This window comes from Macaca thibetana, chromosome 2 (genome assembly GCF_024542745.1).
Source record: "Macaca thibetana thibetana isolate TM-01 chromosome 2, ASM2454274v1, whole genome shotgun sequence".
NCBI lineage: Eukaryota > Metazoa > Chordata > Mammalia > Primates > Cercopithecidae > Macaca > Macaca thibetana.
In genome coordinates this window covers 101,225,953-101,239,249 of record NC_065579.1, presented here as the reverse complement: position 1 = coordinate 101,239,249, position 13,297 = coordinate 101,225,953, and the positions used below count along the sequence as shown (strand labels likewise).

General features: G+C 54.9%; 2 protein-coding genes across 8 annotated transcripts in view; one reads left to right on the top strand and one right to left on the bottom strand.

The window, feature by feature from the left end:
- Window positions 1–1,163, top strand: part of SETD2 (SET domain containing 2, histone lysine methyltransferase) — a 155,236-nt gene extending 154,073 nt beyond the window's left edge. For all 3 annotated transcript variants that reach the window (XM_050780541.1, XM_050780542.1, XM_050780545.1), the window contains one exon: window positions 344–1,163. In XM_050780541.1, the coding sequence (XP_050636498.1) occupies window positions 344–505 (162 nt within the window). In that variant the 3' untranslated portion in view covers window positions 506–1,163. The remainder of the gene's footprint in view (window positions 1–343) is intronic.
- A 7,290-nt stretch (window positions 1,164–8,453) lies between these two features.
- Window positions 8,454–13,297, bottom strand: part of NBEAL2 (neurobeachin like 2) — a 29,727-nt gene continuing 24,883 nt past the window's right edge. For all 5 annotated transcript variants that reach the window (XM_050780535.1, XM_050780538.1, XM_050780536.1 and 2 more), the window contains 16 exons: window positions 13,126–13,250; window positions 12,901–13,041; window positions 12,603–12,733; window positions 12,375–12,484; window positions 12,159–12,276; window positions 11,960–12,057; window positions 11,773–11,889; window positions 11,061–11,150; window positions 10,865–10,974; window positions 10,518–10,690; window positions 10,319–10,413; window positions 9,984–10,100; window positions 9,729–9,887; window positions 9,502–9,650; window positions 9,031–9,166; window positions 8,454–8,936 (listed from right to left, as the gene is read on the bottom strand). In XM_050780535.1, coding sequence (XP_050636492.1) covers window positions 8,835–8,936; window positions 9,031–9,166; window positions 9,502–9,650; window positions 9,729–9,887; window positions 9,984–10,100; window positions 10,319–10,413; window positions 10,518–10,690; window positions 10,865–10,974; window positions 11,061–11,150; window positions 11,773–11,889; window positions 11,960–12,057; window positions 12,159–12,276; window positions 12,375–12,484; window positions 12,603–12,733; window positions 12,901–13,041; window positions 13,126–13,250 — 1,971 coding nt within the window. In that variant the 3' untranslated portion in view covers window positions 8,454–8,834. The remainder of the gene's footprint in view (window positions 8,937–9,030; window positions 9,167–9,501; window positions 9,651–9,728; window positions 9,888–9,983; window positions 10,101–10,318; window positions 10,414–10,517; window positions 10,691–10,864; window positions 10,975–11,060; window positions 11,151–11,772; window positions 11,890–11,959; window positions 12,058–12,158; window positions 12,277–12,374; window positions 12,485–12,602; window positions 12,734–12,900; window positions 13,042–13,125; window positions 13,251–13,297) is intronic.

Sequence of the window (13,297 nt, the reverse complement as noted above, 5' to 3'; positions counted from 1 at the left end):
GCAAACTGTGTGCTTTCTAAGAAGCCCTTTTCATCATAGAAAGTTTTTTTTTTTTTTCTTGTCAGATGTCAGGGCTGGGGACCCAGGAACGGGGAGGGGAGGTTTGGGGAGGGATGCACACCCTTACATGAGAGCAGTAGTTCTCTAAGAAATTTTCAGAGCTCAGCTTATCCTTTCTGGTGATCCTAGCACCAGTCTGCCCCAACATCTACCCCCTTATTAACTTCCTGTCTTGGTGAGAAGGGCCCTGAAGCAGCAGGCTGGATTACCACCCCTGTCCTCCCCCTCAAATCGTTTCTGCTCTGATTGGTGGCTGTGGTCTCTCTTCCTGTGCCCTGGACAGCTGACTCACGGTGTTATGAATAAGGAGCTGAAGTACTGTAAGAATCCTGAGGACCTGGAGTGCAATGAGAATGTGAAACACAAAACCAAGGAGTACATTAAGAAGTACATGCAAAAGTTTGGGGCTGTTTACAAACCCAAAGAGGACACTGAGTTAGAGTGACTGTTGGGCCAGGGTGGGAGGATGGGTGGTCAGGTAAGACAGACTCTAGGGAGAGGAAATCCTGTGGGCCTTTCTGTCCCACCCCTGTCAGCACTGTGCTACTGATGACACATCACCCTGGGGAATTCAACCCTGAAGATGTCAACCGAAGGCCACAAAAATGAACTCCATCTACAAGTGATTACCTAGTTGTGAGCTGTTGGCATGTGGTTAGAAGCCATCAGAGGTGCAAGGGCTTAGAAAAGACCCTGGCCAGACCTGACTCCACTCTTAAACCTGGGTCTCCTCCTTGGCGGTGCTGTCAGCGCACAGACCCATGCGCATCCCCACCCACAACCCTTTACCCTGATGATCTGTATTATATTTTAATGTATATGTGAATATATTGAAAATAATTTGTTTTTTCCTGGTTTTTGTTTGGTTTTCGTTTTGCTTTTAGCCTCTACATGCTAGGATCACAGGAAGACTTTGTAAGGACAGTTTAAGTTCTCCTGCAAGGTTTAATTTGTTATCATGTAAATATTCCAAAGCAGGCTGCCTTGTGGTTTTGGCCAGCCTTGTGCTATGTTGATAAGAATGATTTACTGCTTAAAATCACTTTACTTTATCCAATTTTTACTGAACTTTTTATGTAAAAAAATAAAATCAATTAAAGAAATTGGCATGTGTGTTCCCTAAAAGTTAATTGAGCATATTTGTGTGTAATGATATCACTGGAAAAAGGAGAGATAGTGGCCTTAGATGTGTGAAGTCCAAGGTTAATCCCTGTGATTGTATTTTATTACAGGACTTGTTCATTCTCCACAGGTCCTACTCTGACTTAGGCAGACGTTTGCCAGGTGACTGACACTTGTAGGCTTGGGATCTTATGACTGTGCTCAGGCATTGGGTCAATTTGCACATGCATTCCAGAGCAAAAGAAGCAGCATCTAGGGCATCTTTGGCACTAGGCTTCTTTATTTTGGTTAATCATCAGTCAATAGAAAGGCAAATTTATCGTCTCCCTTGATACTTTCTCCTGGGTGGAGAGAAGCATTGAATCTTTTCCCCCCATGGACTTGATTTTTCTAAGCCCACTGGAATGCTTTTTTTTGGGGCAGAGACAGGGTCTCGCTCTGTTGCCCAGGCTGGAGTGTAGTGGTGTGATCATAGCTCATTGCATCCCTGAACTCTTGGGCCCAAGCAATCTTCTTGCCTCAGCCTCTGGAGTAGCTAGGACTACTAGCTAATATTTAAAAAAATTTTTTTGTAGAGACGCAGGGTCTTGCTGTGTTACCCAAGCTGGTCTGACTTCCTGGCCTCAAGTAATGCTCCTGCTTTTGAATCCCAAAGTGTTGCGACACATGGTTTGAAATGCTCATTTGATGTTTGGGTTCCCTAGCTTCCAACTGTGCTCCCTAACACTGGGGTTGGACACTAGAGGACAGAATAGGACCCCTATAAAAGAGGTATAGTACACAGGTTATGATGATAGTGAACATTTCCAGGAAGATGCAGGGCTTCGTGAGAGACCTCTCTCCTACTTGCTGGATCAGTTATCTAGGCAGTGAGAAAGACAGGGGGCTTCAGGACAGACTGGGGCCCATCTTTGCAAAAAGGTTGGTCCCGCCTGTTTCTCACCAGGGTTATTCTGCCCACTGCAGCAGTGTTTTTTTTTTTTTTTTTTTTTTTGAGACAGAGTCTCGCTTAGTCGCCCAGGCTGGAGTGCAGTGGCGCGATCTTGGCTCACTGCAAGCTCCGCCTCCCGGGTTCACGCCATTCTCCTGCCTCAGCCTCCCAAGTAGCTGGGACTACAGGCGCCCGCCGCCTCGCCCAGCTAATTTTGCATTTTTAGTAGAGACGGGGTTTCACCGTGTTAGCCAGGATGGTCTCGATCTCCTGACCTCGTGATCCTCCCGCCTCGGCCTCCCAAAGTGCTGGGATTACAGGCGTGAGCCACCGCGCCCGGCTGCAGCAGTGTTCTTGAGGTCAGGTCAGGTTGTGGCCTGCCAAATCTTTGGCAGGGTGAGTAGCAATTAGAGCAGTCACTGCCTGCTAGGCACTGTGCTGAGCACTTAGAGCTCAGGTTGTGGTCACAGTCCTGAGGCACAGGAATTGGCACTATGATGAGGAAAACTAAGGGTCAGAGAGGTTTAGTAACTCTTTTAATATCCTTGTATTAAAGGAAGTGTTAAAAGAGGGGAAAATCCTTGTTTTAAACTTAGACATGCTATTGTTTTCTCATGATACTGCAGCCTTCAAAACTGTTTTAAGTCCCCCCCCCCCTTTTTTTTTTTTTTTTGAGACAGAGTCTCGCTCTGCCGCCCAGGCTGGAGTGCAGTGACCGGATCTCAGCTCACTGCAAGCTCCACCTCCCGGGTTCACGCCATTCTCCTGCCTCAGCCTCCCAAGTAGCTGGGACTACAGGTGCCCGCCACCTCGCCCGGCTAGTTTTTTGTATTTTTTAGTAGAGACGGGGTTTCACCGTGTTAGCCAGGATGGTCTCGATCTCCTGACCTCGTGATCCGCCCGTCTCGGCCTCCCAAAGTGCTGGGATTACAGGCTTGAGCCACCGCGCCCGGCTTTTTTTTTTTTTTTTTTTTTTTTTTTTTTGAGACGGAGTTTCGCTCTTGTTCTCCAGGCTAGAGTGCAGTGGCATGATCTCGGCTCACTGTGACCTCTGCCTCCCAGGTTCAAGCGATTCTCCTGCCTCAGCCTCCCTAGTAGCTGGGATTACAGGCATGCACTACCATACCCAGCTAATTTTGTATTTTTAGTAGAGACGGGGTTTCTCCATGTTGGTCAGGCTAGTCTCGAACTCCTGACCTCAGGTGATCCACTCCCCTTGGCCTTCCAAAGTGCTGGGATTACAGGCACGAGCCACCGTGCCCGGGCTAAAGCATATTATTATATCACATGCACAGATTGTAATTTGCTCAACCCTCCTAACGTCTTGGAATTATGTCTGTTACAGAGAATATTTTAGTTAATGTGCTTAAGCACATTGAAAGGGGGCATTTCTCTTTTCAGTGGGTTTGCAGTGCAGGGATACAACCACATGCACTGCTGCTTGCAACCAAATCAAATGCATGGTTTTGACCCAAAGCTCCAGCTTATGATGTCTCCAACAGCTGGTGCGTATCTTCCCTGCTTCCTCTCCTGGTTCTTCAGGGTTATTGCCCTAAGGTCATCTGTGGAGGAAGGTGGCTATAAACTTCCGGTTCTTCCTTAGTTTAAGGGTAAGATTTACGGAGTGTTAAGCAGCCCTGGTCAACTATTTCTGAGGGTAGCAGTAGCAGCAGTCTGATGAGCTTGGTACTCACAGAGTAGTCAATCTCAGTTGCATCTCGTGTCAGCAGAGGGACAGGATCTACCTTGGGCCCCACTAGACCATGACTGGAACCCATGTCTTCTGAGTTTGGACGGCTGTGCCTCTGAAGCCTACTTATGCTGGTAGATGCCAGAATAGTAGGCATTGTTTCTTCCTAGGCAGGGCTTGTCTTTTATAGCACCTTCTTCAAAAGGCACTTACTGTGCCAACCTACCTGCCTCTACCCTTTGGGGTGGGCATATGCATGGAGTGCATATGCATGGACTTGGCTGCACCTGCCTTGTCCTGAGCTGCCCAGGAGACCCACCTGTTCTTGGTGTGTGCAGCAACCACATGAGCAGATGTGGAAGTACATTTGGAATGCCTTGTCCTGAGTTCAGGTCTTGTAAAGAGTGTTTTCTTTTTTCTTATCTAGAGGTGACCTGAGGCCCTTGGTAATTAACTGCTCAGGACCAGCCTGCTTCTTGCCTCCTGTCTAGAGGAACAGGCCTCCAGCCTCCCCTTGGTGCTGCTCACAGAACAAGTCAGGAAAATGATCTCAAACCCGGGGTCCCTCAGCACCAACCTGGGAGTCTTAGGTGTGGGGGAAACTACTGAAAGTGTCACCTAAACTTACTGTTCTCCAGCTAAGGAAGTTGATAAAATACCAAGGTAAAATAATCAGCAAGGTAAAAAAGCTTCCAAACAGGATAAAGCCAGCAAATGGTAGGCGCAGGATATGAACTCTGATCTGTGCCTCCAGAGCCCATGCATCTTCTATAGGATCACAGTCCCTGCCATCCCAGGTGCTGCTTGGAGAGGGCCCTCCCACAGCCTAGGGACCCCCAGCCCTTTTCTGGGCCTTTCCCTCATAGCCACCCACCCAGCTGTCTCACAGGCCCAAGGAGCCAGATAGAGCCAGCGGAAAAGTCCGAACCACCTGTAATACGGGTTACATAAGTAGCAAAACCAGCTGAGGCTTAAGAGGAGGTGGAGTAGGGATCCAAAGGGCAGGACCACTCCTCACTGCCCACTTCCCTGCCATATCCTGGGGCCTCTTCTGGAGGGGATGGGTGGGTGAGGGGAAGTGAATGGTGGCTGGATCTTCGGTTTTCTTCTCAGAACAGAGCAGGCTGAGCCCAGCAACCCCAGGAAGCCCATGAAGGGAAAGATACATGAGATGGGGGTACGGGAGCACCAGAGCAGGCTCCGAGGAGCCAGGCTATGGAGGCAGCACTAATGCCACAGAGCAGCCCTCAGCTTGGGGGCCCAGGACCTGGACCACATCTTCCTGGCCCATGGCAACCAGGGCATTCTCTAGCACCTTGTGGGTGGCGCCACTGCCTTCTTGGATAGCCCAGTCCCTCAGCAGTGTGTAGGCTCGCACCTGGCCTTGGGCCATGATTTCTACAGCCTCAGCCTGGTAGCCCAGATGGTCTGCCAGTCCCCGCCAGCCCTTGTCAGTTTCAACTGACACCTCTAGCAGCCGCTCCACTTTCTCCTGGTGCTGCCGAGGGAGATCAAGGTAAAGTTGGCACCCAAACTCAGGATGTGGTCCTGAGGCAGGAGATATGAGGACCACACAAGGGCTGGGTGGTGAGGCAGTTCTGGGAAAGGGGCTCACCCTGGTTGGAGGCACAGGGTTCCAGACTGCTAGGAGAGTCCAGGAAGACACTGCTATCCCCATGCATCTGGTCCTTGTTGAGACCTCCCAGCTCTGCAGTTCGAGCTTTGGCCAGCTGCTGTCTTTGTCTATGTGAGCGCCAGCTGTGGGGAGAAAGGGAGACCTACCGACCTGCCCCCACCTTCAAGACAGGGAATTGGTTGGGAGTCCAGACAGGGAAGGGGGTGCCACAATGCAGTGCCCAGACCACCTACCACTTGAAGGCCACATAGGCAAGCAGACCGAGGACCACAGTGGCCAGGAGGGTACAGTAGACTGGGATGATGCGCCTGAGACACTGGAGGCTCCAGGAGGAAAGGGGAAGTATTGGGGTACAGGGCTCCCCCTGCCCCTACCCATACTCCTTCCCTGTCCCTCTCCTGCCTCCTCAGGATCTTACCTGTGGAAGAAAAGACAGATCAGGTCAGGAGCAAGGAACCAAGGCTAGGGTCCCTAGGTAGCCTCACCTAAACTTTGTTGCCGAAAAGGTTTGAAGCCAGTGGTCCCTACTATGTAGAGTCAAAAGCTTATACCACAGCATCAGGAGCTGTCTGGCCTATTTTTCCATTTTCATCTACTTCCCCTTTGCTTACCACTCTGGACACCTTGTCCTTCCTACCCTGTTCTCATAACCTTCCAGACTTCTGCTCTTGCCAATCTCCGTTCTCCATCTGGCATACTGGCAAAAATCTTCTACTCTGGGAAGACTTCCTCGATCTCTTCCTTTTGGGGGTCCATTTGCACTCCTGTCTACCACAGCACTAAATCCAATTTTTTTTAATCCAATTATCCAGGGCACAGGAAGAAAGACCATGGCACTGTCTACCATGGCACTTGTGTCCTGTCTCTGCCACTAAGTCTGGACTGTGAGGGCACATTGATTCATGTGGTCCCCACAAGCATCTCTGTGCAAAGGAGGCCTTGTAAATTTTTGCAAAATAAAGCTGAACTGGAAAGGAAGTGTTGTTGCTTTCTTCTGCCTGGAAGCGACTTGTCCTCCCGATCTAGTGCAGTCAGGGTACACAGGATCTGAGAGACTCCAGAACCTGTGGCTGGACTTGGGTGTGACCTACCCACTTGGGGTACCTCTCAGCCTGCCTGGTGCCCATGATCTGAATCAAGGGATGCTTACCCACATAGGCCAGGCCTTTGCTGTGGCTAGAGTTGTGAAGCATGGCTGTTAGTGGGTAATGCTCCCTGGGGCTGTTTCTTGGAGAAGAGGTTAGAGAGTTTTAGGCAGCCCCCAGGCAGGGGAGCTGGGAGCTGCTTCTCTCAGTCCAAAAAGGGCTGTGTGCAGGAGGAATATGGGGGAAATCTCCAGGCCTGACGTTGGCAGTCCCTTGGGGTAGTCTGTCCCCCTTTTCTCACTTCAACCTGATTCACTCTAGCGCTGGACCAGTTTCCTCCTGTGTCAGATGGGGTGGAGGTGACAGAGGTGGTCCCAGCTGGCCAAAGTTAGAAGTGTCAGGTACAATTCAGGATGGAAAACAGGTTGGAAACCACCCTGTCTCAAAGATGTTGCGAAACACTTGGTCTGAGTCCAGGGATGGTAGGGAAGATAGGGGAGACATGCCTTCTAGCTCCATCTTAGCCAGAACCAGGCTGGAGAGACGTACTGGCCAGTGGGAGGCTCACTGCCAGGCTTTTCAGCTATAGCTCAGGAACCCAACATCCTGAAGCCCCAAGGCAGGAGGACTTTCTGCAGTGACCATGCTCGCAGTCCTTCCTCAAGGGTCAGTGTCCAGCCCTCTCCTGATCAGGAACTGGGTGGAATGCTAACTTGGTGGGTTCAGCAAGGGAATGGAGGATACGGGCCCAGAGATCCCCTAGTTGATCCTGCTTCATCCAGAAATTCAGAGAGGGCCTAAGACTCAAAGGATAGGACTACTCAGTCCTACCTGGATCCTATAGGGCTGAATCTGATGGGACCCACTTCCTAAGGTTTGAGGAAGAGAAGCTCCTCGTCTAGACTAAGGAGAGCTTGCCTGGAGACAAGGAATGGAGGAGACACCCGGGAAGGCCCTCCAACTCCCCAGTATCCACCACCACATACTGGGTACCAGTCTATCCCACACCATGTCCCCATGTGTATGGCTAAGTCAGCAACACAGTGCTGTGGCCAAGTGTGTGCGACCTGGTGGCCCTTGCCACATGTGGGGTGTGTACATTTGTGTCACTTACATTAAGGGACCCTGCAAGATCCTGGATGGTCGATGGGCTTGTGACCAGGACGCAGCAGCAGACAGGCCTGGCTTCCGCCCAGCCCACTCTGAGCAGCGGGGACGGAACCCGTCCCACCTCCCATCCGTCTCCAGGCCCACGAATACGCACACACAATGCAACCACCCTGCACACCCACACCACCCTGACTTCTCATGCACACGCCGACACCAGCACACACAACACCTGCAGGATCACGAGTCTGGAGATGGGGGACAGAGAGGCAGCCCCCGGCTCCCTCCACTCAGCAAGGGCTCTGCCCCTAACTCCTCCTGACCGGTGGCCGCCAGGATGGATCCACTCAGCAGGGCACGACCGAGCCCTCCGAGAAGACAACGTGGAGTCTCTGGGGTGGTTCTGGCCCCCAACCCCAACCTCGCGACCACAGCAGCGCCACAGGGCGGCCCAAGAAGTAGGCAAGACAATGAGGGGGCAGGGCCAAGCTGGAGGGGCGCGGCCTCAGGTGTTGTCGCCCCCGCCCGGCGAAGGAATGCAAACGCGCTTGCGGGACTCCTGGCCGGGTTGCGGTCTTGGACGAACGGCGTGCGAGGGCGACCGGATGAAGAGATGAAATCTTGGGGAAACCACGAGCCGGGGCGAGATGTGGGGCAGGGGCTGCACGGCCGGGGAAACTGAGGCCCCAGTTCAGCGACGGCCACGCGGAGGGGGGCGAGTGAGCCCAGAGGGGGTCACGGGCCAAGGGAACGCGAGCCAGGCCAGACTGAGACCGCGACCCGAGACACCGCGCGCGCACGCACAGTCGGAGACAGAGCAGCTACAAAACTAGGCCAGGTTTATTGCCGATAAGGGAGAACCGGGGCCGCCGTTAGGAATTAAGGCCACAGGCGGCCCTCGTGCTCTGACGAAACCGGGACTTGGAAGCCGGGGAACCCCGACCCAGACTGTGCAAAAAGTGCTGCTACGGCCGCAGACGCCAGCGCTGACTCTCAGGGCCGCCCCTCAGCCGGCGAGGGGCAGGACTTCCGCCCGCCAATCCCTGAGGGAGTAACATCGCCCGCCAATCCCTGAGCTGGGCAGGGTGGGGCCCCGCCCACCCCCTGGGCGGCCCACCCCGGGGTGTTCCCGTCGACTTCTGGGCGGGGCCTTCCGGGCCAAGCCCGTCGGGGGCGGGGCCCGAGCAGCCGGACTGGCCAGGTTCAGCGCGCCTCAGCAGGGTTGTATTCCGTCTCTCCCGAGGACACCTGGGAGATCCGCCGCGCGGACCGCCACAGCTTCCGCGCGAACTGGCTGCTGCGCACCTGGTGGGCGTAAGGGTTGAGTAGGGTCAGCTGGGACCGCCGCGCTGCGCCCCGCCCCGTTCGAGGGGCCTCCCCACCCTCGCCCCATCCTCACCTCAGAAGGCTGCCCGGCGCCCACCACGATGAGCTTGCCGTCCTCCAGGCCCACCAGCACGTGGCTGCGCTCCTTGGTCACGGCCACGCTGCGGATGGCCACCTTCATGGGCAGGGGAGGCGCGGCCGGGAGCAGTCTGGAAGGGAGAGGGGATATACACCAGCTTGCAACTGCAAGGGGGCTTTGCGACCAGCAGATATCCCTTATCCCATATACCCTCTCTGTCCTCATTTTAAGGATGGCTCAATTGAAACTTTTATACACAAAGAAATCTCTCACAACTGTGGCTAAGCCGAGGCCCAGGGCAAGACCTCCCTATGGGAAGATGAGGGGACAGGTAACAAACCTTGAAATATGTGCCCACAAACATGTATGGTGTGTGGATTCCTAGGGGGAATCCCCCCCGCTTTATTCTACACCAATGACCACAACCTTCAGGGGCCATGAACTCATAAATCGGGGGGGGCTTACGTGTTTAGTTGGAGGATGTGCAGGGCGCACTGGGCGGTGCCCAGCAACACAAAGTCCTCTGTCACCGTCAGGGCTGTAGGCTGCTCTGCCAGGGGCAGTGAAGCCCGCAACTTCCCATTGACCGAATACAGGTGCAAGGAGTAGGTGACCTGGAGGAAGCAGGGAGTGTCAGCAAGGACAGGATCCCAACTGCCCCTCCATCTTTGCTGGGTACCCCTTCCCCATACCTGGGCCCCAGGACGTTCCCACGCTGAGCTCTGTACCACAATCTGGCCTTCGGACCCCAATGCCAGGTGGAAAATAGGTCCAGGCACTGAGGCACTCGGAGGCTGTAGTGCTGCCACAAACTGGCCACGGCGTACAGTGTGTATGATCACAGCTCCATCCTGCAGGAAGGCAACTTAGGGTCCTGGGCAGGAATCTGGGCTCCAGGGGGATTGCCCAGCAAACTCACCCTCCCCAGGGCACATGCATACACACACCTCAGATCCAGACACAGCCATGTCAAGTTCAGTGTTGATGGCCACACAGCTCACTGCAGCCCCATGCCCATACAGGACCTGCACAGGCTTTGGTGCCAGGCCTACTGACAGACCACCCTGTGGATGACCAGGGTTGGCTTAGGACTGGCCCCTGAGGCTCAGGAAACGAAGGCCTTGTCCAAGACTAGAGAGCTGGAGGGTCATGGAACCCCAGACTTGCTCATGGTAGCAAAGGGAAGGGAAAGACAGGAGGGCAGGACCGGAAGGCCACCGAGGGATGGATGGGCTGTAGGTCTGGGCTATGGGGACCCCACAGAGCTGCCCATCAGGCACACCTGATGCAGGAGCCGCCACACCATGCATGTGGTGTCCCGGGAGCCTGAGATGAGGTAGATGCCACAGGTGTCCAGTGCAAGGCAGGTTACTACATCTGCACGGGAAGGGGAGGGTACAGGCAAAATGGAGGAATCACATCCACCCCGGCCAGCCTCAGAACCCGGCCCCATACCTGCGTGCCTCCAAGGCTGTTCATACCAAGGTGGCGGCTGAGCTGGCTCAACAGCTTGCCACGGGATAGTGCAGTCACTCGCAGGCTGCCATCCCAGTGGCCACCGCTGAATAGCAGCTTTCCGTCAGGGGCCACTGCCAGTGCTTGTCCGCTCACACCACTGTCTGGCACCCATGGGCCACTCAGCAGTCGCTGCGTCCTGACCCAGTGAGGGGGATGACAAGTGAGGCCAGGCCACATGGAAGAGACCCAGGCCCTCAGGGAGCCTGGTCAGACCTTTCCCCTGCAGCTGGCCTACATTCTGATTAGGGAGAGGAATAATTCAGGGTGCAGAGCATTTGTAGCCCACCCCACCCACAGCCCTCTGTCCTACTTGTGGCTGCCCATGGTAGGGTCTTTGCTGAAGCTGAAGTAGTTGCTTATGTTGCGGTCATAGGGCAACCAGCTGTGGGTACCCAGCAGCCCACTGGCACTCACGGTCACCTGAAGGCAGGAGGGGGCAGAGATGGGTTTGTGGCAGAGGCAGAGGGGGAGTGGAGCTGAGCTAGGGCTCTGCACAATGCACTTACCAACAGGTCTGGGGAACCCTGGGTGATGAAGGAGTGGGGCTGCCGGTGGGGGACCAGAGCTAGCACCAGGGGTACACCATCACTGACGACCTGCAGGGACAAGGGCAGGCCTAGCTATGCCTGAGTACTATCAGATTACACTATCTTCTCCCTGAAGCATCATCCCTTCCTTTACCCTCAGTCCCCAGGGGTCACGGAGTAGGTATCACAGATGCAGAGGTCCCTCCAAGCAACAGGCAGAGACTTTAGGAGGGCATCTCAGAAAGTGGGTGAGAAGCTGGGACAGACATGGAAGGTGCTTCCAGAGTATCACGCTTAGTTTCAACCTTGGTCCTCCCACCCTGTTATTCCTTGTCCCCCTAGCCCAAAGGCAGGAAGAGAGGGAAACCTAAAAAAAAGTCAGGCCTGGGGGCAACATTCAGGAATGTTCCTGCCTAGGAAGGCGATGGAAGGGGTCCAAGGACAGATCTCCTCCCTCCTGATCTCCCTAAGGCTTTCAGAGCTTGTTAGGTGAGTCAACACTTTATCCTGGCCCTGATGAGGAGGGCACCCCTCCTGCCCCCATACTCTTCCCATGTTTAGCTCATTTTCTAAGGTGCTTTGAAATCAGTGACCTTGATTAGGGTTCCCATCTGCCCCAAGTGGTTGGTAAGGACAGTGGGGTTAAACCCATTTCACATAATATAAAGTTGAGGTCCTGTCTTCCTCTCACCTCTGCAAAGAATGCCTTGAGTTGGTCCAGGTGCTGGAAGATGCTAGGTGAGTTAGTGTCCAGGCGTGCAAGGCGATGGGCTGCTTCCTCAGCTGAGAGCCGAGTTGGATGTGGCTCCTGTGGGCAAGTGGCTGGTCAGCACCATGGCGTGGGCATCCCTGGCCACTATCCTCTAAGCTGGCTTTACCTTCAGCAGCTGACAGGGAGTCTGCCCAAAGTTGCTGATAATACCCTCCAGAGCCTTCCGTTCCCGCTCATCTGTCACATGGTCCAGGTCTACAGCCCCTGGGAAGGTAGGCAGAGCAGTCAGGGCTCCCCACGTGCCCTCTGCATCCACCCCTCCTGATTCTGTCCTGGCCCCGACTAGAGTCCAGCACACTGCCCACCCTCATAGGTGCAGTAATAGAAGACATTGAGGGCCTCCTCAGCAGCTGGCCCCCGCTGCTTGTAGCCAAAGATGAGGTCGATCCACTCGTGCAGGTGGGCAGACACATACTCCGACTCCTGGGAGTAGGGAGGCAGCAATCAGTGCAGGGACGGCTGACCCCCCATGACCTTCAGAACCCCGGCTGCCTGCCATTTGCCTGTGGTTGCTTCCTCACCAGAGCCTGGCGGTGCTGCTGGATGAAGTCCTCAGGAGAGCTGGCCCACGGGGGCAGCACTACATCGCCCACCTTCTCGTTGGTCAGCTGGAGACAGCCCAGGTCAAAACCTGGCACAAAGGACTGTGTCAGCTGTCTCCCTGTCCATCCCAACTGCCCCCTGGCCACTCCACCATCTGCTCTCCATCCCCACACCTGCCTGCTCCAGTGCCAGCACCTCACACCTACCGTTCTGGTTCTCCAGGAAGTCAGGAAAGTAGAAGAATTCTGGGATGAGCTCCTTCACATCGGCGGGGCTCTCCAGGCGTGCCTGCCAGGCTGCTGCCACTGAGTGGAACTGCCGGTCGGAGCAGTCAAAGCTGGGGGAGGGGCATGGGGCCAAGGTGAGGTGGGGAGAATGGGAACAGGGAGGGAGATGCTGTGGCTGGAGGGAAGAAGGGAGCCAAGGGTGGGCCCAGGATGTGGGGAGGACCAGCCTCCTCCCCTTGTCTGCCCCCTAGTCTGCCCACCAGCCCCTGGGCTGTACCGGCCACTCTGCAGCTGGACGTGCAGGGAGGTGAAGGGCTCCACGCGGATAAGGTAGTGCATCACGCCTGCTGCATTGGAGTAGTGGGTGCCATAGTGGAACTTGTCAATGGTCCCCGCTGGGTCCTCAAAGCTTTCATACCTGGGGCCACAGTTGGACATGTCAGCAGAAGCCCTCCCCTCACCTTTCCCTACCCGCTAAGCCCAGCCCTGCCCGCATGCTCACTTCTCCCTCACGAGCTGGGCATGCTTGGGGTTCACCACACCGATGGGCTTAGACAGGTCCCGGAAGACGGCTGGGTTGCTGAGGTCCAGGGTTGGGGACACGTAGTCCTGCAGGACCCAGGGGAACTGGCCGCCCACCCAAGCAGGGGCTGCATGAGGGCCCTGATGGCCTA